A 25081-nucleotide genomic window follows, 5' to 3' on the forward strand; every position below is an offset into this window, starting at 1 on the left:
TCCCAGTGAAAGTGCTCCCTCATGGTATGCAAGGTTTCCCCAAAAGAGTAGTCCTCAGGAGGAGAAGCTGAAGGAATAGATTCTTCAGCATCAGAATCCTCAAGGGGGGAAGAGAACATTCCTGATCAGAAGAGGAATCAGAAGAAATGGAAACCTGATCTGAAGATTCACAGTCTGTCTCTTGCCTAGGCCTCTTATCAGGAAGGGGATGGGAACCCCTGATCAAGGTAATTAAGTCTTTGGCCATTTTCAGCATTTGTTTTTGGGCATGGAGGCCTGTCCTGGTGACTGGTGAACGTGTTTCTTTGCCTTTAAAGGTGTCTTAGTCTTTGTTTTTGAAGTAGGTTTAATATATAATTGTTTAGGTCTGAATACACCCTCAGAAGCCGATGCCGACTCAGCGGCTCCGGACCCATCTGAGGGAATAGTCTCTGAGGCTCCAATACCTTGGGTTTCCAGCAGCCTGGGTGACTCCACTTGGGAGTCGGTAGCGGCTTGCGACTCTAAAGTAGCGGGCGTCAGGGGCTGCGAAAGCTCCTCACTGAGAACCGGCGAACTGGCGACTTGCTTAGCAGAAGCTTCGGCGTTGGTTATGGACCTTGGTTGCCTGTCCTTTTCTTTTTCTTTGCGTTTTTTGTGAACTCCAGTAGTCGGATGGCTATCTGACGACATTGTATAATTAAATCTTCGCCCAAAATAGCTTAATGCAAAATCGTACCGACACTTAATAGTGCGTTGGTTAAATCTAGCACAAAACCAACAACTAGCAACGTCATGGTCAGGGCCTAGGCAAGGAATACAGTAAGAATGAAAATCCTTATGAGGTATTTGCTTCCCACAAGATATACAATTATTAACTTTTTCTGACATCAGTCTGGAGCAAGAAAAAAGTTTCCCCAATGGGGTACTTAGCTTTTAATGAAGACTTTGGATCTGAAACTCGAACACGAAAATCTCAGAAGTCGGCTGACCGGCACTTGCAAACTGCTTCTGCTTCGGGCACCGCGCAGCAAGAAAGACTGGATAAAATGGTGTCAGCTGCATCGTTTATACCCTTGACGACCTGACGTCAGGGAAGAGACAACAGCAACCGACGCAGGACCCAAGACTTTGGAATTCAGGCCGACTGAGGGCAACCTGCCAGCAGGATAACAGAAATGTAATGACTGCAACGGTGAAACACGAAGAACATCAGCGAACTGGCAACTAGCTTAATGGAAGCGTCATCGGCAGTTTTTGACCAATGCAGTCTGTCTCTGTCTTTGTGCTTTTTTGGAAGATGGGTAGTCGGATGGCTTACCGAAACCATTTCAGAAAACGGAGAATGAGAGCGAAAGAATTTAGCTACAAAAATAGCCTGACGACGAATGGTTCGGGCATTAAACAAGGCACAGAACTGACAACGAGGGATGTCTGTCGTGGTCTGGGCCTAAACAGGTGATGCAGTAAGAATGAAAATCTCTGTGAGGTATTTGCTTTCCAAAGGCAAGATAATTGTTAACTTTTTCTGACATCGGTTAGAGCAAGTAAAAAGAATCCCCAACGGGGTACTTGGCTTTAGATGACTTCAGGTTTGAAACTCGAAAAACGAAAATTTCAAGTAGCGGCCAACCTGCACTTGCGAACTGCTTCTGCTTCGGGCTCCTTCTCGGCAAGAAAGACTGATGTAATGGCGTCGGCTTCATGTTTTATACCCCTGACGACCTGACATCATGGAAGAGGTGACAGCATCCGACGCAGAAATCCAAAGACTCTGGTATTCGGGCCGACTGAGGGTCACCTGCAGGCAGATAACCCAAGTGTAATGACTGCAACAGTGAAACACGAAGAAAGTACAGTTGTGTACACTTACCACAAATGTAGATGTTCAAGTGTATTACTGTTGCAGTCATTACATTTGGGTTATCTGCTTGCAATAGCCCTCAGTCGGCCTGATTATCAAAGTCTTGGTTCCTGCGTCAGTTGCTCTCTCATCTTCCGTGACGTCAGGTAGTCAGGGGTATAAAGCATGCAGCTGACACCATTACATCAGGTTTTCTTGCCCCAGATGTCAGGTGCCCCCCTAATGGGAAGCAATTTTATATATATACACATATACACACACAAGGTTATACCTCCAACAAAAAAGCAAATACACTAAAAAGCTTTTAAGCATAGTAAAAGAGAGTAGAGGTATAGCCAAAAGAAGTCGGGGGGCTGGAAGGAGGGTAACCACGACTGCAACAGTGAATACACTCGAACATCTACATTTATGGTAAGTGTACACAACTGTACTATGTTCTTCGTGTTTCACTGCTGCAATCATCACATTTGGGTAGATTCCCAAATCTAAGGATGGAGGAGGAATTTAGATAGAATTAGGACCAGCTATAAGGCCCTGCAAGACTGCAGTGGCAAAGCCAGCTCCGGATTTATAGAAAATTGGCTAATGGTAATGCTTGGTGAAAGTATGTACAGAACTCCGGGTAGCAGCTTCTAGGATTTCTCTGGTAAGGACACCTCTGAGAAAGGCTGTAGAGGTAGATGCAGCCCTAGTGAAGTGAGGTCTGATACCCTGGGGGATAGGTTTTCCATGGTGCTTATAGCAGAAACTAATGCAATGGCTTATCCATTTAGAAATGGTTTGCTTTGAAATAACCTTCCCCTCTGCCCCTGCAGCAAATGCCACCAGCACTTGTTCAGATTTCCTTTGAGGTTTAGTCCTGTCCAAGTAGAATCCAAGTTGTCTGTACACATCTAAGGAATGCAGTATCCGTTCTCCTTTATTCTGTGGATTGGAAAAGAAGGTTGGCAAATGAATGGATTGATTAAGAGCCACACTGGATATCACCTTGGGCATGAAGGATGGATTGCTTCTGAGGGACACTCTGTCCGCATGAAAGATTATGAAAGGCTCCACTGCCATAAGGGCCTGTAATTCAGATACCCTTCTAGCTGAAGTGATTGCTAAAAGGAAAGCTGTTTTCCAAGAAAGCAATTTTAAGTCTGCAGTAGCAGCTGGCTCGAAAGGAGGTAGAGTGAGTTTCTCCAAGACAAAGTTAAGGTCCCAGGCTGGGGTTGGAGCTCTCTTGGGTGGTCTCAAATGTTTGGCCCCTCTGAGGAACTACTTGAGTAGTGGATGAGAGAAGAGGGGAGGTTCTGTTTTATAATGTGATGAAATGGCTGAGGCATGGATTTTAATGGAGGAAAAGGAAAGGCCCTTGTGAAGCATCTCAGTTAAGTAGTGTAAAATTTGAGGTAAATTGGGTACTGCTGTGCTCATCCCTTGAGATTAGTTCCAGGCACAGAATCTTTTCCATTTTTCAGCATAAGATTTTCTAGTACTAGGCCTCCTTGCCTCTAAAATGATATCCATCACAGGCTTGCTGAGGGATGGTAAAGGAGAGATTAAGTAATTAGCCAAGCTGCAAGGTTCAGTGTTAGAAGCTGAGGGTGCAGAATCTGGTTCTCCTGCTGAGACAGCAGGGAAGGAGTCTGAGGCAGTTGCCATGGAGATAACCATGACACACTGCGCATGAGGGGGTACCCAGTGTTGGCGCGGCCAGTCTGGAGCAATCAAAATCATCCTTGGTTTGTCCTGTTTGATTTTTAGTAGTACTCTTGAGAGCAGAGGCAGAGGGGGGAAGGCATAGAGGTTTTTCCAGCTGAATGACAAAGCATCCACTTTCCAGGCTTGTTTGTGGGGAGTCCTTGTGCAAAATTTTTCCAATTGGTAGTTCTGGGGAGAAGCAAACAGGTCTATATCTGGGCTCCCCCATTTGCTTGTCAACATGTTGAAAGTCCTTGGTTCCAGTTTCCACTTGTTTGGGTTCATGAGGTTTCTGCTTAGTCCGTCTGCCAGTGTATTTAATTTTCCTGGCAGAATTGAGCTTGTAGGTGCACTTGGTAGCTCAAGGCTGTGTTCCACAATGCCATGGCTAGTCTGCAGAGGGGGTAAGAATGTGTACCCCCCTGCTTATGTACCACATAACAGTGGTGTTGTCCGTCTTTACCATTAGTTGTCCTGGAAGAATGTGGTCCTTGAAGGCTGTCAGAGCATTCTGTACAGCTAACATTTCTTTTTGATTGATATGCAGGTGCATTTGACTTGGGTTCCATTTGCCCTGAATGCACTTCTCTGCCAGGTGAGCCTCCCCATGCATAGTCTGATGCTTCTTTTGTTAGGGTTTGGGCGGCAGGGGGTGGTGTGAAAGGTAGTCCCTTGTTTTGGTGGCAGGCCTCTGCCCACCAAAGGAACTCTAGGCGCAGGCAAGGTATGATAGGAATCATTGCTTCTAGGTCCTGAGAATGTTGAAACCATAGGCTTTTTAGATACCACTGTAGTTTCCTCATATGCAGTATTGCACATGGAATTTTAGAAGAATGCAGGAAGCCATGAAACCCAAGGCTTGCAGTAATTGTCTTGCAGATAGCAAGGTTTTTGTGGCTACTTGTTTGAAGTAGGATGTCAAATGAATTTGTTTCTCTGGCGTGAGGTAAGCCATCTGGGAAGTTGTATTCAAGCTTGCTCCCAGGAATATAATTTGTTGACAGGGTACCAGGTGCGATTTCTTTTCGTTTATGGTGTACCCCAGACAAGTCAGAACCCTTTGTACAAAGGCCAAATGATTCAAAAGTATGTCCTGGCTTTCTGCCTGAATTAGACAATTGTCCAGGTATGGGTATATTTGAATATTTCTTTGCCTGCAAAATGCAATAACTGGAGCTAGGCACTTTGCGAATACCCTGGGTGCAGTAGATAAGCCAAAGGGCAGTGCCGAGAACTGATGTGTGTAGCCTGCTTTGAAGCGTAGGTATCTTCTGCAAGATTCCTTGACTAGGATGTGCAGGTATGCTTCTTTTAAATCTAGTGTTGCCAACCAGGCATCTTTGCCTACCATAGGAAGTAATTGGTGAAGAGTCAGCATCTTGAATTTTGGAATCTCCAAAAAGGTGTTTACAGTAGACAGGTCCAGAAAAGGACGCCATGAATTGTCTTTTCTGGGTACCAGAAAAAGTCTTGAGTATAAACCTTGTCTCTTTTCCTCTTCTGGTACCAGCTGAATAGCCCCCATGCTTAAGAGAGAAAGTACTTGTTTTTGGGCCTCTGCCAACTGATTTGGGGGTAGGTCCGGCCACCCGCTTGGTGTTGGCAACGTGTGGAAGTGAAATCTGTATCCCTGGGTCACTATATTTAAAACCCATTTGTCCCGAGTAATGAGTTCCCAATTCTTTGCATGAAGAACAATCTTCCCCCCAAAGGGGCAGTCAGTTGATAAGTGCTTGGAAATTTTAAAAAGGAAGTCATTGAGACAGTTTACCATGGGGGGAGTCTTTATTATTCCCCGATTTGGAAGTGGAGCCCCCCCCACTGCTTAGTTCTGTGTGTCCCCTGGGACTGAAACCTGGGTTTTTTGCTGTGTCTGGGTTTGGCTTGAGAAGACCTGCAAGGGGCTGGAAAGGACCAATTCTTAGAGGGCCAGTGCCGACTAAATCTAGGAGGCTGAACTTGTAAAAAATCTTTAACAGTTTGCATAGATTTAGCTTTATCTTCCATCTTTTCAAGAACTTCCTCAGCCTTGTTGCCAAACAGGCGGTCCTGATTTAAAGGAGCATCCAACAATTTAGCTTTAACATTATCAGGCAAAGATTGCTCCTTAAGCCAAGCATGCCTTCTAAGCACAGACCCAGTAACAGCAGCTCTGCAAGAGGCCTCTAATGAATCAAAACCACACTGCAAAGTATGTTTTCCAACTTGTTCAGCAGAATGCATTAAATCCTTTAATTCTTTATTTATTACACAGTTAGGAATCAACATAATTATCTGTTTAAGCAGTCAAATAACATGTTGCTGATACTTTAACATATGAAACTGGCAGTTTAAAGCCCTAATGGCCAAGGTTGCAGAAGTGTAAACCTTCTTACCCCATCTATCAAGCGCCCTGGAGTCTCTATCAGAAGGGGTAGGATTTTTAGCAGTAGAAGCCTTAATGTCCTTGGGCCCCTGTGAAATAGTCTCTGGATCTGCAAAAGGATTTTTAAAAGGAACTTGTGGGACTCAGGGACTCTGTAGTATCTGTCAGGTTTTCTGAGAGCAGGAGGCAGGGGATCAGGGGCCAAATTGGATTCTGAAAAAGCATCATCAACAATGTCTAGTACAGGGGGAATAGCTAAAGGCCTACTCTGAGGTAGGAGAAGGAAATCCTTAAGTCTCTTTTTTAAATCAGAAAAATCCTGGCTTTCCCAGTGGAAATGCTCCCTTAGAGTATGCAAGGTTTCCCCAAAAGAAAAATCCTCAGGAGGGGAAGCAGATGGAATGAATTCCTCTGCATCAAAATCTTCATAAGTAGATAAGGGCAAATCCAGATCATCAGAAGAATCAGAAAAAACAGAATCCTGATCAGAAGATTCATAATCAACTTCAGTCCTAGGCCTCTTAGAAGGGGGGGGGAGGTTGGCTACCCCTGATTAGAGTTATTAAATCTTCAGCCATTCTTATCATTTGTTTTTTAGGCATAGAGGCCTGAGCATGTGGCCTGGGCGTCAGTTTTTTAGGCATGGATCGAGATTTAGGCCTAAGTAAAGAAGGAGGCGTCAATTTAATATGCAAGTCCATAGGCTTGAATACACCCTCAGAAGCCGGTGCCTGCACAGCGGCTCCAGACCCATCCAAGGTAGAGACATCTACAGGTTCCACAGTTGAAGCATCTCGCGGCATACCAGACTCCGAATGGGTCTCAGTAGAGGCCTGCAAATCAGAAGTAGTGGGTATCAGAGGCTGCGAAAGCGGCTCACTGAGTACTGGCGAACTGGCGACTGGCTTAGGAGAAGCGCTATCGGCAGTTCTGGACCTCGGCGGCCTGTCTCTGTCTTTATCTTTGCATTTTTTCTGAATCCCAGTAGTCAGACGGCTAACTGACGACATTTCTGGGTAATTAAACAGAGAACCGAAATATTTAGAGGTGTAAATATACCGACGACGGATAGTGCACTGATTAAATAAAGCACAAAACCGACAGCAAGGTACATCGTGGTTAGGGCCTAGGCAAGGAATACAGTATGAATGAAAATCTTTATGAGGTATTTACTTTCCACAAGTAATGCAATTATAACTTTTACTGACATTGGTAAGGAGCAAGAAAAAGTTTCCCCAACGGGGTACTTAGCTTTAGTTGAAGACTTTGGTTCTGAAACTCGAAAACGAAAATTTCAAGAGTCGGCCGACCGGCACTTGCGAACTACTTCTGCTTCGGGCACTGCACGGCTAGAATGACTGATGTAATGGCGTCAGCTGCATGTTTTATACCCCTGATGACCTGACGTCATGGAGAAGGGACAGCAACCGATGCAGGACCCAAGACTTTGTTAATCAGGCCGACTGAGGGCTACCTACAAGCAGATAACCCAAATGTAATGACTGCAACAGTGAAACACGAAGAATATCTCAATTAAGAAATAGCAGATGTCTTAGCTTCAGAGTCCGACGTGTCAGTCAAACCGTCACCAAACTTAGACAGAAGAGCCAGCATGCACATTCCTGGTCATATGGGTCTGGTAGTTTATGACTGTGAAAGCTAGGCTGGAAGAGAGAGAAACTTGTGTCTCATACCTGTCCATAGCCCTACTACACTTGTCAGAAGGGAGAAATTTGGAAGAAGATAACAACATGAAAGGGTCATCAGTAGAAAGAAACTTGACTGTAGGGCAGAAGAAGAACAGGTTTTACAAGGTGCCTGAAGGTGAAAAGTTATCAGGTGTCTTAGGAGCAGGGGCTGGGACTCAGTAGCCTGGGAATCAGCAGAAAGGGTGTCCAGAAGGGCTTCCAATAAAGGAAAGACTGCCGAAGACCTGGGACAGTCCATCAGTAAAATGGCACAATACATTTTTTGGACTTTAGACATTTGGGAGCTCTCCCATTGAAAACGTTACAGTATTTTTACAATGGTGCCACCAAATGAAAGCTCCTCAACAGGAGAATCCAGAGAAACAGTATCCTCATCTTCTGAACCTACAGCAAAAGGAGAAAGGATCAGAGAAGAGTACGCTGAGGATTTTCTCCAGAATCTAAGTCCACATCTTCATCAGAAAAGTCAGACCCCCCCCCCCCAAGTCTTTTAAATGGAGTAGAAGAAAAAGGAACAGCAGAAGGCACAGATAAACTGGGGGGGGGGGGGGGCTTTAAAGCCATAACAGCCTTAAAATGACCCTGAATGAAATCCCAAAACTCTTTATGGGGATCCTTGGTCACAGGAGCTACATGTTTGGACATCTGCTTTTTCTTAAGAAGAAAACTCTGCTCTAACAAGCTTGGGCATTTCAGAGCCTTGACTGACTTCGATGAGGGAGCCAGAAACCTCTTCCTTAACAAATATCTGGGGAATCTCCCTAGGCCCTCCTGAAATAATCATCCACAGCTCTTCCTCCTTGTCTGTAGCAAATGTGTGCTCAGACTCAGAAGATGTGTGAGAAGCCAATCCTCTACTGGCCCCAAACTTGGTCTGTACAGAGAGGAGCTGGCATTAGAACCCGACAGTCTCCAGATTCTTCATCTGACCAGACAGAGTTGTCTGGCAGAGGCCGGACAGCACAAGTCTCTAAATGTATTTTTTTAGACTTCTTAACAGGCAGCTGAAATTCCAGTCAGAAACCAAAATTCCTTCAGAAAGTAACTTCAAACATTTGTCCTCCCTTTTTGTTTACTTTGGGAACAAATAGCTATGAACTGTCTTGGGTAGAAAAGCCTGACAAACAGCACCATGACTGTGATCATGGTCTGCAACTAAGCAGAAAAGGCACTTTTATGTCTACCTTCATGAGGAATCTGCCTCCTACAATCATATTTCCCCTTTCTGAATGACAAGCAAAATGGTAAACTAGCTAAAAGGAAGAAGGATAAGTCTCCAAAAAGATATTTATCTGCCATATGCTCAGTAGCTGAAACAACACAACGAACTTGACAGACCAAATTCAAAAATTAATGTTTGGATTGGCGGCAAAGATGTTCTGAGAATTAGGCGCCATATTACTTATGTACTTTACATTCTGGACATAGAATATATGTCTGACATATGGCTCCTGAAAGGGCCTAAGGCTTTGGTATGCTGGCTGGACATACGGCTATCCTCTTGCAGGATATCCTTTAGGTACGGAATACTGGAACAGTGATAAGAAGAATATACAATGATCTGAATGACTAGGTAAGGAATGTAAAATTAGACTGGCTACAAAACATGCTTTTTTAACTTGGGCAAATACACAATGCCTGATGTTTAAATTTGTTGTCTGCTATTATACCTAGATACTTGATAGTGGTGCAGTTTCTTATGAAATTATCATTTATTTTGTTTAGGGACTTTTCTCAAAAAAGCTACATTGTGTACTACTGTACCACTACCTTATTTTTGTGCTGTAGATTCCAGTATGCTGTTTTGTTTGCTAACCTTGTCTGAATTACTTTTTTGGGTAATGAAAGAATTTAACTAATTTTAACAGTTTGGTTTCAGTTAATCACAGTAAGGCAGTCAGAACAATTCATTTGCAATATTAATTTAGAATATAGCTTCTCCTCTATCAACCAACTGCTGAATTTAAGGAAGCTAGCAAACTGTTAAAAGTACTGCTAAAGAACACCAATGTTAGCAACTGGTCTATAGGGTGTAGATATTACTGATCGGATGAAATTTGTTTACTGATGCAATCATCAATCCTAACAAGAGTGGATTAAGGAAATCTTTTAATGGCTGATCATTTGGCTTTTACTCAGAATCTTCCACAGATTTTATTGTCTGATTTTGGACTTCACACTTTCATCTCTCAACTCTTATCCCAGATTATGTTTATGCCACTTACGGCACACCCTGTTTTGTTTTTCTTCAGTTAGTCCTGCACATGGATCCTCAATCCCTAGCAGGTTTGGATAAGAAACACTGGGGTTGCTCCACTACAGGTGACCTGCAAAACTTTTCTCAAGGAAGAGGAGGCGGCAGGTTTGTCGTACAGTACATTTATGAGAAACCAACGATTCATCCAAGTTTAATCTGAAGGACAGATAGGCTGTCAGTTTAACTTGCAGGGTAAGTTTGTCTTAAATAAAACAAACTGGAGAGAAACATTTAATAATGTGAGAGAGTTTCTTCCAGCACATTAATAAATTTAAGTCCTTAGTTCTGGTATCAGTGGAGCTATCTGACTTGCAAATACAGACATCACAGAAGATTGGACTACTGACTGTGCAGAATGCAAGGCATAAATCACAATACAACACAACGGCCTGTAAGAAACCAAGTAAGGGATAGTGCTTCAAGCTTTTCCTGGTAGCACACTGACTTTAGGTCAACAAACTTAAGTCAGAAACTTACTCAAACCACTACAAAAGCAACACCGCACTACAAACAACAAGAATAGTTAAGTTAGAAACTTCTCTGGCCTTTCCAGTTGCTTAGCATGTCTAAGAAAAGAGGTGCTGTACTCAAATAAATGGTCTAATTAGGGCTGCATAAAGAACATCTTTTGACCTGGATGATATGCTTTTAGATATCAGCTGTGCTAAACAGAGGAATTTTCTGACGACTGCTGCTACACAGTACTCAAAAAGAGGGAATTTTCAACCCAGGTTCAAAAATCCCAGATTGCATTACCATTTTGGAATGGGGTACTGGCTATAATGTACTTGAAGGAAAGAGCGACTTACTAAATGTGAAAATACTACAGTTGTATACATTTAATTTTAACCCACTTTCTATACACCACTTATTTATGTTTGTCAGTTCCTGCTTTAATGAAGATATCAGTGGGAGATTTGGCAAAACTCGACAGATAGTTAAACCAAAGGTCTCAATTTCCAGGCTGGTGGACAGAGAAACAGATGCTGAAAATGAGTCGTCTCCCAGCAATGAGCCCTGGGGCACACCACTAGTTACCCCCATACTTTCTGATGAGGTGCTTGCCATTTTAACTACATGAACTATACAGTTCATCAAGTGGAATAAATCTCAACTGTAGTGCTATGGCGGAGAATTTCACAAAAAGGTTACAAGACAGAAGGACTTATTTTCTAAGTGATCTAAATCTAGTTCCAGAATTGCTGACAGTGTGTGTGTGTGTGTGGGGGGGGGGGGGGGGGGAGCTTAAAAAAAGGGGAAAAAAGCATACTCTGCAGTATAAACTCATGTTCTCTTTCAGGGCCAATGTAAACGGATCACAGTCCACACTAAAGAACCTCAGCAAAGAGAGGGGAAGACTGGGATTACATCAGTAGGAAAGCAACAGAGGTGAGGCAAGCAGAAACAATCCTGAAAGTGCAGCTGCAACCGCCACTCACCATTTCTGGTAAAACTATTAAAGACTGAACGTATACCAACAGACTGACTAAAGGCCTCATTCCTGCTGCTGCTGTTAAACTGGAGTGTAAACTTCCACAAACAATAGAAGGGGCACAGACACAACAAGAAACTCCCTTAGCAAAGGCATCAAAAGGATACAGGATCTTAATTCTGATACTCAGCAGCTAGCTATGCCACTATCACTTTTTAAGTGGGAAGACTATGACAGACAAAACAGATCAGTCGTCAGTTTTGACATCTGCATTTTGATAAGTGTTCATAGAAGTATAGGAAAGAGAACACAAGCCATAGCCAAATGAAACATTTCCACTCCATTCCAGACTCCCAAAAAGCAAGGAAAGCATAAATAATCCCATTAGTGGGGGCTGTTTACTCCATAGAAGCATATTAATTATCGCATCTAATTATGTTGACAGAAATAAAGGCATATCTGTCACAATTTGCAAATTAACAAATAACCAGGAACATTACTGCCAGTCAGAAATCTTAAACTGGTAAATTCTACTGACTAATATTTGCACAACATTTCTGACACTGTTGAATGCCTGGTCTCTTAGCTCTCCAAGTCTTCAAACAGCACAATACAGCTAACAACTGATTTTTGAAAGATTAAGTCTACAGAGAATACAGGAAGACAAGAAATCTAAAATGATGTTGGACTAATCTAAGCAGGTGCCTAATGCTTGAATGGCAGAATATCATGGAATAAATCTGCTTTTGATACAATTTTCACTATATGACTTGCTGCAAGACAATTCTTTGAAGATTTTTTTACATTTAATAAGGCACACACTAGATTCTTCCTTAGAGTCACAGACTATACGGACTATACCTGTAAAGTTCAATGTGACGTATGTTGGATCACTGAGTTGTCAACATGGCACTGCAATCTGACCTGTAAGCCAGACTGCTTCTCAGTACACCAAGGCTGACACACAATTACTGTTAATTAAAACAATGTACAAAATACAAGGAATTGCTGCTAATTAAACAATCTGAAGAATACATATCTTAAGAAGTGTAGAAACGTGTGTGCGCGCATAGGTAGAAATATGTATATGTAATACACATGTACATACAATTTTACTTCTTTAACATTTTGTTATATAGAAGTATGACAACTTTATGATTCCTGGAGCAAAAAGTATTTGACAAAAAAAAAAAAAAAAAAAAAAACATAAGTTCAGCCCTTACTGCAGCCCAAACCCAGCTGCTTAGCCAGATGAGCTTCCCAGGTGTTAGTAATGGTACCTGATATGATGATCGCGGGGGCATCCAGAATGTTGCCAAATGAAGCTGTTTTACGATGACCTCGTTTAGGTTTGGGATGGGCTGCAAAAATACACATATACAGATACACATGCAACGACAAAGTACTGAAGCACATTATTAATAAACATCAAAGCACAATCCTCATCAGCTTTCACAAGAATAGATGTTACATGGCATTTCATGCAAAATAGCACTGTTCATGCACATACAGCAAGTTACCACTTCACTCATGCTCACCAAATTAGCAAAGGCAACTGTAACAAGCAAAACTGAACACCAGCTCCATTATGGTGGCCAATAGGTCACACAGATACCACTACACTTTTGCAATTTTTAGAGTTAATCTATCACAAAAAAATAAAAATGGTATTTCTGCATGCGGGAAACTAATCCACTTTATTTATTTTTATTTAAATGTGTTGACTAGTCTGGAGCACTGATCCATCAGTACCAATTTCAGGCTCTGCCCACATGAAAACAAAACACATGCAATCAAGACAGTAATGAAGAGAGTACAGCTGCATAAGTAAACTTACCACATCAGCAGATATTTGAATGACCACTGCTGCAACAGCCTTAGTTATAAGGGTTATATCTTGCAAAGGATATAACAGCTGGTTGGCTTCCAACGCTTCAGGGCACCATCCACGCAACCAAACCATCAAGCAACTCGAGCTAAGCTCACTAAATGACAAGTTTGGATGTCAAGCCTTACAGAACTTTCCTGCCAATACACAGAAGGACAGACAGAGATGCTGAGCCCTGAAAGGACAATGCTAGGAAAAAATAAATAATCACACCTCAGCATAAACACATGAAAAAACAAAGGGGATGGAAGGAGGGAGTGAACACTGCAGCAGTGATCATTCAAACATCTACTGTTATGGTAAGTTTACTTACACAACTGTACTTATTCATCATACTGATCACTGCTGCAGTGGCCTTAGCTATATGGGTAGATTACCCTAGCTTACTACATTAGGGAGGTGGAAGGAGAAGTGTTCAGGAGCCCTTAGAGAATTGTCCTTGCAAAGCCCGATCTAGACCTACAGAAGGAATCAAGGTTACGGTGCTTTGTAAAAATATGTACAGAGGTTGAAGTTGCAGCTTTAGAATACTTCTAGAATCCAGCCCTTTCCAAAAAGCCATAGATGAAGTCAAGACTCTGGTAGAGTGGGAATTGGCCTTGCCTGGAACAGTTTTGCTGTGGTGAGTCATAGCCTTAGACAACCATTTGTAAATAGTCTTGACACAGGTTGTCCCTTCTTACCTTCTCAAGAAATTAACAACTGATCCGAAGACGTGAAATATTTAGTTCTGTCAACATATTACCAGAGTTACCTGTGGACATCCAAGGTATGGGGTACCCTTTCTCCCTCACTTGTTCAGGAAAGAAAATGGAAAGATGGACAGTTTTACTTAAAGTAAACTCGGATATCACTTTAGGCATAAAAGAAGAATTAGTTCTCAAAGAAACTTTGTCCCTGTGGAAAATGAGACAGAGCTGACTTACCATAACAGCTTGCAACTCAGATACCGCAGATACCCTTCAAAATGAGGTCACAGCAATCAGTAAAACTGTTTTCATGTTCAGGTTTAGCTGGCTCAAATGGATCAAGTGTTAGCGTCTCTTAAAAAAAATTAAGATCTCAAGGAGGGGTCACCGTTTTTTTTTGGAAGCCTCTTGAGCAAAACTTCTTTCAAAAATATTTTTGGAAGCCTCTTGAATAAAACTTCTTTCAAAAATATTGTGACATGAAAGTGCATTAAAATAAGAGTGATCTATGGGCAGATAATCTAAAACGGACGATAAATGAACCTTGACAGAGGAGTAAGAAATGTCCATAGCATATTACCACACAGAGATATTGTAAAACCAGACAACAGCTATCCTTGACTGAGTGTGGGTTATGTTGCTGGCACCAACTAAAAATCCTTTACTGTTTGCCAATATACGATTTTTAAGTAGCAAGTTTTCTTGCCTTCAAGAATACCTTCTGCACATCTTCACTAAACAGGTGCCTAAAAGGAATTAAGACCCTATCATCCAGGCAGTCAATTGAAGTAGATTGGTGTTGGACTGTATCAAACACCCCTGTTCTTGTGTGAGTAGATCCACACTGTGAGGAAGCTTGTTGTAACTGCTCCTGGCCATTTCCAAAAGGAGAGCCACAACTGCCTGGGCCAGAAGGGAGTCACCACAATTATCATGGGAGAGTCCTTCTGAGTCTTCAGATGTACTCTGGATATTAGCGGAAAGGGTGGACAAACATACAGGAATATTCCTGTCCAAGGAAAAGAAAAGGCATCTGTCTTCCATGGTTTCTTGCATGGAACCCTGAGGCAGAATTGTGCCAGCTGATTGTTCAGACAGGAAGCAAAGAAATCTACTTGAAAAACTCTTCACAAATGGATCAAATCTTGAAGACCCCCCCCCCCTGAAGTTTCCATTCGTGAGGGTCTGCACCTGTCCGGCTCAGCCTGTCTACCACACAATTTTGCTTTAATGGAATATAGTATGCTTATACATTGAGATTGTGTGTGACACTATATCCCAAGCTAACATGGCATATCTGTAGATGGGGTATGACTTGGTCCCCCCTTGTTTCTTAATGTATCACATGACTGCAGTATTGTCCAAAGATGATTCAGAGAACTGAGCGCCTTGATCAGGACAAGCAACTCTATGTGCTTGCGTTTGTCCTTGGTGTCCCACACACCTTGCTCATTTATCCTTCCTGAAACTGCTCCCCAAGCAAAGTATGAGGTGTCTATGGTACATGACTGCTTTAGAACAGGGAAGGGGAGATCTGGATTTGGGGATAGCTGCTGTCTCCACCAAGTAATTTTTCTTTTGATAACTCCCAACACTGGGATCTGAAAAGACTAGGGGTGTTGCTGCTAGGACCAGAGGCTTCAGATGCTATCTTTGTCACGTGGAGTCTTGCCATGGGTATCATGAGAATCGTAGAAGCCACAAGACACCAAATCAGTATTCCCTTGCACTGACCAAAGTCTAAGTAGAAAACCCTAAAAAACAGATCTAGATATGGATCAATTTCTTTCTGGAGAAGAAAAGCTCTTTGAATTGTAGTGTCTAACTGACATACCAGAAACATAATCCTGTCAGGAGGAATTAAGATAAACTTTTGAATGTTCGCCTGGAATCACAGCTTGTGTAAGAGATCTCTCATCCAAGAAAAAGATTGCTGACCCTTTGAAAAAGACTCTGAAAGATAAGCAAAGATTAAGAATGTCACTGAAACATGGACAAATCCGGATACCTTATAGCCTGCAATGAGGTATAACTGGAACTAGACACTTTGTGAACACACCTGGAGCAGTGGATAGTCCGAAGGGTAAGACAGAGAACTGATAACATGATCCAGACACATACAACATTAAGAAATCCCTGAAGTCTGGACAAATAGGAATGTAATCAGAATCTTTTTAATTTAGTGTTACCAGGAAACCTGAATGAGGAAGAAGAGGTAACATGTTGTGAAGTGACATCATTTTGAATTTGAGCACTATTATAAACATGTTTACAAAGATCCAGAACTTGTCTTCAAGCATTTTCTTTTTTTTTTGGGCACTAAAACATTCTTGAACAGAACCCTTTCCCCACCTGAGAAGGGGACACTAGTTCGATCACTGTCTGGGATAGCATGTGATGAAGGACAGGTGGAAACAAGAGGATCTGGTCTGAAGCAGGAAGAAAGTACAGTTGTGTACACTTACCATAAATGTAGATGTTCAAGTGTATTCACTGTCGCAGTCATCACACTTGAGTTATCCTGCCAGGGGTAGCCCTCAGTTGGCCCGAAAACCAGAGGCTTAGTATTTCTGCGTCGGTTGCTGTCGCTTCAGGACTGATGCCAGGGGTATAAAAACAGGCAGCCGATGCCATTACATCAGTTTTTCTTGCCCCAAATGTCAGGAGTCCCCAAATAGGGAGCCAAGTTATGGTGGAAAAAACACCACCAGTAAAAAGTAAATAACAATAGCCCTGTAAGGAGTGAGTAAGAGAAATAGAGAAGGAGAAAGAGAGAGGGACAAGGGGGCTGGAGGGTGGGAAACCAGGACTGCAACAGTGAATACACTCGAACATCTACATTTATGGTAAGTGTACAGAACTGTACTATGTTCTTCGTGCTTCACTGTTGCAGTCATCACACTTGGGTTGATTCCCAAAGCTGAAGAATGGGTGGAGGCAGTCAAGAAGAGTTGGGGCTGGCTAGTATGCCCTGCAGGACAACTGTTGCAAAGCCCGCCCTAGATCTGGAAAAGATAGGCAGGTGGTAATGCTTGGTGAAGGTATGAACAGAACTCCAATTAGCAGCTTCCAGAATGTCCCTGGTAGGGACTCTTCTGAGAAAGGCTGTAGAGGTTGAAGTTGCCCTAGTGGAATGTGTTCTGATCCCCTGAGGGGGTGGTTTCCCATTGTGTTTGTAACAGAAATGGATATAGTGTGCTATCCATTTGGAGATGGTTTGTTTTGATAGGCCTTGCCCTCTGCCCCTGGTGCAAAGCTGACTAGTAACTGGTCAGATTTCCTGAACGGCTTAGTCCTATCAAGGTAGAATCTGAGCTGCCTGTGTATGTCTAAAGAGTGCAGGATCCTTTCCCCCTTATTTTGAGGATTAGGAAAAAGGTGGGCAAATGGATAGATTGTTTGACAGCCACACTGGGCACGACTTTAGAGATAAAAGTAGGGTTAGTCCTGAGGAAGACCCTGTCAGCATGAAAAATAATGAAGGGTTCCACAGCCATAAGTGCTTGTAGCTCAGCCACTCTTCTAGCTAAAGTGATGGCCAGAAGCAAGGTTGTTTTCCGAGAGAGGAATTTTAACTCTGCTGATGCTGCAGGCTCAAAGGAGGGTAGCGTGAGCTTTTCCAACACAAAATTAAGGTCCCAAGCAGGGGTGGGGGCTCTTCTTGGTGTCTTTAAGTTGTTAGCCCCTCTCAGGCACTGATTGATGAAAGGAAGAGAGGTGACTCAGTGCTGTAATGAGCAGAGATGGCAGAGGCATGGATCTTAATGGAAGAGAAGGATAGGCCTCTGTGGAATAGGTCTGCTAGGTAATCCAGGATGAGAGGTAAGGAGGGCTGTGCTGTATCCATCCTTTAGAGTGAATCCAGGAACAATACATTTTCCACTTATCAGCATAGGATTTCCTTGTACTGGGTCTTCTGGCTTCAAGAATGACATCCAGCACCTGCTTGATTAGGCTGGCCACTGGAGGAGAATTCAAGGAATAAGCCAGGCTGCAAGGTTCAGGGTTTGGAATTGCGGATGCAAGATCTAGGAGGGTTGGGATCTGGGGTAGGTGCCATGGTGGCATCGGTGACAGACTGCGCAGTAGTGGGTACCAGTGTTGGCGGGGCCAGTCTGGGGAAATCAGGATTGCCCTTGGTCTTTTCCTGCCTTGAGTAGTACTTTTGTTAAGAAGAGGCAGAGGGGGAAATGCATAGATTGAGAGGTTTGCCCACTGGAAGGATAGGGCATCCACTTTCCAGGCCTTGCTGTGAAGTACCCTGGTGCAGAATTTGCTGAGCTGGTGATTGTAGGGGGAGGCAAATAGCTCCACCTTCGGGGCACCCCATTTCTGGGTTAGAAGGCTGAAAGTGTTGTGATCTAATTGACACTCGTGTGGGTTTAGTTGATTTCTGCTTAAGTCGTCTGCCAGAGAGTTTTGTTTGCCTGGCAGGAATTAAGCTTGCAGGTGAATATGCATAGATGAGGCAGTGTTCCACAGGGTCATGGCTAGCCTGCAGAGTGGGTAAGAGTGGGTTCCCCCCTGCTTGTTGATGTACCACATCACTGTGGTGTTGTCATTTTTTATTAGAAGGGGCCCCGGTGAGAGTAGGGATCTGAAAGCCGTCAGAGCGTGCTGAACAGCTAGCATTTCTTTTTAGTTGATGTGCAGATGAATTTGGTTTGGGCTCCAGTGGCCCTGAATGCACCTGCTGTCCAGCTGTGCACCCCAGGCATAGTCTGATGCATCTGTGGTTAGGGTCTGGGTGGCATGGGGTTGTGTAAAGGGAAGTCCCTTGTTGTGGTTGCATGCTGCTGCCCACCAAAGAAACTCTGTCCTGAGACAAGGTATTATAGGTATGATAGTTTCCAGGTCCTGAGAATGTTGGCACCAAAGACTTTTTAAGTACCACTGAAGTTTCCTCAGATGCAGTCTGGCATATGGAAGTAGTAGAATGCAGGAGGCCATGAACCCTAGAGCCTGAAGGAATTTCCTTGCAGATAGCTGGGTTCTGGTGGCCATTTGAGTGAAGTAGCCTGTCAGATAGGCTTGTTTTACTGGAGTAAGGAATGCCATCTGGGATGCTGTGTCCATGCTTGCTCCCAGGAATACAATTTTTTGACTGGGGACTAGTTTTGATTTCTTTTCGTTGATAGTGTACCCCAGGGAGGTTAGAAGGTCCTTTACAAATGTCAGGTGCTGCAACAGCTTTTCCGACTGTCTGCCTAAATCAGGAAATCATCCAAGTAAGGGCATATTTGAATCTTTGTCTGTCTGCAGTAGGCAATGGCTGGAGCCAGACATTTTGTGAAAACTCTTGGAGCAGTGGATAAGCCAAAGGAAAGTGCAGAGAACTGATAATGCATAGATCTTGCCCAGAAACATAGATATTTCCTGCAGGATTCCCTGACAGGGATGTGCAGATAGGCTTCATTTAGTTCTGAGGTGGCTAACCAAGCATCTTTGGACAGCATAGGGAGAAGCTGCTGTAGGGTGAGCATTTTGAATTTTGGTACCACCAGGAAGGTGTTTAGAATGGATAGATCTAAGATTGGGCGCCAGGTGCCCTCTTTTCTGGGTACCAGGAAAAGTCTGGAATAAAAACCTTGGCCTATCTGTTCTGCAGGAACAGGCTGAATTGCCCTTATGGAGAGCAGGGAGTGAACTTGGTTTTGTGCCTCTGCCCACTGGTTTGGAGGAAAGTCTGGGAACCCTTTTGCGGTTGGCAGCATGTGGAAATAAAATGTGTACCCCTGGGATACTATGTTGAGGACCCATCGATCGTTGGTGATGGAGGACCAGTTTTTTGCATGGTGGGTAAATTTTCCTCCTAGAGGCACGAGCAATTGGGCAGAGGTGAGGAGTGTAGTTGAGAAGTCATTGTGAATTATTTCTGTAAGGGGGTGGCGTAGCACTCCCTGTTTTAGAAGTGGAGGTACTCCATTGCTAAGATCTCTGCATACCCTGAGACTGTAATTTGGTGGTGGGGGGGTCTGTTTCCCCTGGGTCTAGCTTGAGATGGCCTTGAGGGGGCTGGAAAGGACCAAAGTTTTGAGGGGCAATGCCTACTGAATATTGGAGGCTGCACTTGCAAAAAAGTCTTGACCGTCTGCATTGACTTTTCTTCCATCTTTTTTAAAACCTCTTCTGCTTTGATGCCAAACAGATTGTCCTTGTTCAAAGGAGCGTCTAATAATTTTAATTTGACATGGTCTGGAAAGGTCTGCTCCTTAAGCCAAGCATGCCTTCTAAGTACAGAACCTATGACTGCTGCTCTGCAAGATGCTTCTGGGGCATCAAACCCACATTGCAGGGTATACTTGCTGACTTGGCTTGCAGAATGCATAAGCTCCTGTAATTCTTTATTTTCTGCACAGTCAGGAAAGGTAGATTATTTTTGCGTAATAAGTTCCATAGTATGTTGCTGGTATTTCAGCATGTGGAACTGACAATTCAATGCTCTAATGGCGAGAGTTGCAGAGGTGTATACTTTTTTATCCCATCTGTCTAAAGCTCGGGAATCCTTGTCCAAAGGGGTGGGATTCTTAGCTGTAGTTGCTTTTATTCCTTTAGGTCCTTGGGAGATGACCTCTGGGTCAGCAGTAGGATTTTTGAAAATAAATTTGTGAGAGTCAGGGCCTCTGTAGTACCTGTCTGGTTTCCTTGGAGCAGGGGGTAAGGTATCAGGAGTTAGACTGGGTTCCATAAAGACATCATTCACAACATCCAGAACAGGAGGGATAGCTAAGGGTCTGTGCTGTGGTAAATCTAAAACTTCCCAGAGTCTCTTTTTGGACTGAGGATAATCCTGGCATTCCCAGTGGAAATGCTCTCTCAAAGTATGTAGGGTTTCACTAAAAGAAAAATCTTCCGGAGGGGAAGCAGAAGGAATAGATTCCTCTGCATCTGAATCCTCATAGGCAGATAAGGGCATGTCTTCATATTCAGAAATTTCAGAGTCGTCGGACTCTTGGTCAGTTAAAGCTGGTGGGGACAAGTCTCTTTCTTTTAGCAGGGGAAGGCTGGCTTCCCCTAATCAGCATGATCAGGTCTTCTGCCATTTTAAGCACTTGAGATTGTTGCAAGGAAGCAGGCACTTAAGTTTGGTTAGTCAGTTTTTTAGGCGTAGCTCGTACTCTTGGCCGTAGAAACTCGGTAGTTTTAGAAAGAACTGAAGATGTGAAAGAAGTCATTGGCTTGGGTCGAATATCGGTAATACGAAGAACCTCCTCAGAAGCCGGTGCCTGCACAGGGTCTATATTACATTCTCGAAAGCTGACAATGTCGAATCTGACATTGTCAACACGAGAATAGCGAAACTGCAGAACATCAAACAAGTAAATGGAAAGCTCCGTAAGGGGACATTTCCGTTTACTTCAATGTACTGCAGTCTCAGAGTTGGTATATTTAAGTAGCGGGGGACAGGGGGGCTTCCCCCCCACCTACACCGTTTAGTTTTTTTTTTCTCTAAACATTCGATATTTTAAAAGTTCGATCACTAAAAGCTGACCTTTAGTGATTCAAACTGTTAAATATTCGATGTGCTAATATAGACCCCCCCCCCCCGCACAGTGGCTCCAGACCCATCCAAGGTAGAGACAGCTGCAGGTTCTGTAGTCAAAGAAGAGTCTCACGGCACACCGGACTCCGAACGGGTCTTGACAGCGGTCTACGAATCCATCGAAGTGGGCATCAGAGGCTGCAAAAGCGCCTCACTGAGTACCAGCAAAATGGCGACTAGCTTACTGGAAGCACTTGTTGGCAGTTTTGGACACGTGCAGTATGTCTCTGTCTTTATCTTTACGTTTTTTCAGAAGATCGGTAGTCAGATTGCTTACCGAAGCCATTTCAGAATACAGAGATAGAGAACGAAAGTATTTAGCTACAATAAGGGCCCAACGACTAATAGTTCAGGTGTTGAACAAAGCACAAAACCAACAGCAAGGTACTTCGTGGTCTGGGCCTAAACAAGTGACGCAGTAAGAATGGAAATCTTGTTGTGGTATTTACTTTCCACAGGTGAGACAATTGTTAACTTTTTCTGACATCGGTTAGAGCAAGAAGAAAGGATCCCCAACTGGGTACTTAGCTTTAGAAGACTTCAGGATGATTCAATTTCGGAAATGAAAACTCAGGAAGTGGCCGACTGGCACTCGTGCGAACTGCTTCTGGCTCCTCGGCAAGAAAGACTGACGTAATGGCGTTGGCTGCCTGTTACTATATCCGTGATGACCGGACGTCAGTCATGAAGCGACAGCAACAGACGCAGAAATACTAAGCCTCTGGTATTCAGGCCAACTACGGGCTACCCCTGGCAGGATAACCCAAGTGTGATGACTGCAACAGTGAAACACGAAGAACATCCACCCCCATCTGTAACCTTGATGAATGGTCTTCAGAACCCATTTATCTGAAACTATCTGTTGCCAAAGAGAATAGAGCAGATTCAGACTTTCAGGAAGAAAAAGGGGCTTGCCATGGTGGGAAGAATGAACCGTCTTAAAACAGTCATTCTGATTTACTGGACTGTTTTTCTTAAATGTCTGTCTGCCTGTATTTTGCTGAGACTGTATTTTGTTTCCTATCAAAACTGAACGAGAAGTTATAGAATTCCTTGGATAATTTGGAAATGGACAACTGAAAAAAATGTACCTGTATCAGCTTACCTCTTTTATTACACCTTTTGACCACCTCTGCAGCAGACAGCCAAAAACTACATCTCTATCCTCTGGGAGGTTCTGAGAATGCAACTGCAAGCCTCCACAAAATTACCAGTAGCCACATCCCTTGAGAAAGTGTCACAGGCATACACATACACTGTGTACAATGAGTACTAACTTAAACAGAAATAAATTATTTAAAGTAGATTTTTCCTCACAAGAAGAAACTTCAGATAAAACATTCCTCATACTTTTACAATTATGCCAAATTTAACACAAGCCTGATAATTAAAAATTCTGAAAATCAAAGTTGCAGAAGTACACACTTTTCCCCATTTTTAAAATCAGAAATAATAGGATTGACATGAATTAACTCATTAACACCCAAGTGGTGTGGAATGTCACACCTCTAGCAGCCTATATACACACTTTGCATTCTAGAACATTTTCTGAAAAATCAAATTAAAGAGCAAGATAAATGAAAATATTTTGTGAACAATAAAAGATATTAAAGGTATACAAAGAGAAATGTTTTCATTAAGTATTCTATACAGTAATAATCAGTTCATTCACAGTCTTTCAATGAATGCTGTAATGTATTATAATGTACACAAGCCCAAAATTATATTTTTGCCAAACTTCAATGAACTATCTTGGAAAAGTACAGTTGTGTACACTTACCATAAATGTAGATGCTTACCATAAATGTAGATGCTCGAGTGTATTCACTGTTGCAGTCATTACATTTGGGTAATCTGCTGGCAGGTTGCCCTCAGTCGGCCTGAATAACAAAGTCTTGGGTCCTGCGTCATTTGCTGTCTCATCTTCCATGACGTCAGGTCATCAGGGGTATAAGACATACAGCAGACACCATTTTATTCGGTTTTTCTTGCCCCAGATGTCAGGTGCCCCCCAAATGGGGAGCAAAAAAAACAAAAAAAAAACCAGTAAATATATATAAATGCACTTTTAGAAACATAAAACTTTACCTTCATCTAAAAGCAAATACACCACAAAGGCTTTTGTGTATAGTGAAGGAAAGAAAAGGTATAGAAAGGGGGATGGCGGGTGGGTAACCCAGACTGCAACAGTGAATACACTCGAACATCTACATTTATGGTAAGTGTAAACAACTGTACTATGTTCTTTGTGTTTCACTGTTGCAGTCATTACATTTGGGTAGAATCCCAAAGTTATGGAAGGGAGGATGGAACTAAACAGCATTAGGAGCGGCTATAAGGCCCTGCAGAACTGCAGTGGCAAAGCCTGCCCTGGATTTGGAGAAGAGAGGCAAATGATAACGCTTTGTGAAGGTATGAACAGAGCTCCAAGTAGCAGCTTCTAGAATGTCTTTGTTTGGTAGCCCTCTGAGAAAAAGCTGCTGAAGTAGAGGCAGCCCTGGTGGAATGTGATTATGATCCCCTTGGGCACAGGGTTTACCATGGTGCAAGTAGCAGAAACAAATGCAGTGGCTTATCCACTTAGAAATAATCTGCTTTGATATAGCCTTCCCCTCTGACCCTGCAGCAAATGCTACCAGTAGTTGCTCAGACTTTCTTTGAGATCTGGTCCTGTTTAAGTACAATCATAGTTGTCTGTGTACATCCAATGAATGCAGAATCTGCTCCCCCTTGTTCTGCAGATTTGGTAAAATGTTGGCAGGTGAATGGTCTGGTTAAGAGCCACACTGGATACCACCTTAGGCATAAAAGAAGGATTGGTCCTGAGGGACACCCTGAGCAGATAAAATATAATAAAAGGCTCCACTGCCATGAGAGCCTGTAGTTCTGAAACCCTTCTTGCTAAAGTGACTGCCAAGAGAAAAGCTGTTTTCCAAGATAGAAATTTTATATCAGCAGTAGCTGCTGATTCAAAAGGAGGCAGGGTGAGTTTTTCCAGCAAAAAATTGAGATCCCATGCAGGAGATGGTGATCTTCTGGGAGGCCTTAAATTTTTGGCCCCTCTAATATACTGTTTAAGCACAGGATGAGAAAAGAGGGGAGGCTCTGTGTTGTAATGAGCCGAGATGGCAGAGGCATGGATTTTTATTGAAGAAAAAGATGGGCCCTTGTCAAGCATCTCAGTCAAATATTGTAAAATCTGAGGAATATTGGGCTTTGCTGTGTCTGTTCCTTGTGCTTGGTTCCAAGCACAGAATCTCTTCCATTTATCAGCATAAGATTTTCTAGTACTCGGCCTTCTGGCTTCCAAAATGACATCCATCACAGATTTACTGAGAGGTGTTGTTTGAATAATTAGTTGATCAGCCATGCTGTTAAGATTCAGAGTTTGGAGCTGAGTGTGCAGAATTTGATAGTTCAGCTGAGACAGTAGATGAGGTATTTGAGGCAAGTACCATGGTGGAAGCTGAGACATATTCCTTAGAAGTGGGTACCAGTGCTGGCGAGGCCAGTCCGGAGCAACTAGGATCATTTTTGGTTTTTCCTGTCTGACTTTTAGTAAGACCTTGGGCAGTAGAGGAAGAGGGGGAAAGGTATAGACTGATAGGTTTTTCCAGCTGAAGGATAGGGCATCCACTTTCCATGCTTTTTGTGATGAACTCATCACAA

The 25081-nt window shown here is 43.1% G+C and overlaps 1 protein-coding gene across 1 annotated transcript in view; it reads right to left on the bottom strand.

Moving 5' to 3' along the window:
* MAP3K7 (mitogen-activated protein kinase kinase kinase 7) overlaps positions 1-25081 on the bottom strand; it is a gene marked incomplete in the record, with an annotated part of 2238689 nt that overhangs the window by 501632 nt on the left and 1711976 nt on the right. The window contains 1 exon segment of the mRNA XM_044067202.1: positions 12573-12653. Within this exon segment, the coding sequence (XP_043923137.1) occupies positions 12573-12653 (81 nt within the window).

The sequence above is a fragment of the Protopterus annectens genome, chromosome 1.part0, assembly GCF_019279795.1.
Source record: "Protopterus annectens isolate FY-2018-M chromosome 1.part0, PAN1.0, whole genome shotgun sequence".
NCBI lineage: Eukaryota > Metazoa > Chordata > Ceratodontiformes > Protopteridae > Protopterus > Protopterus annectens.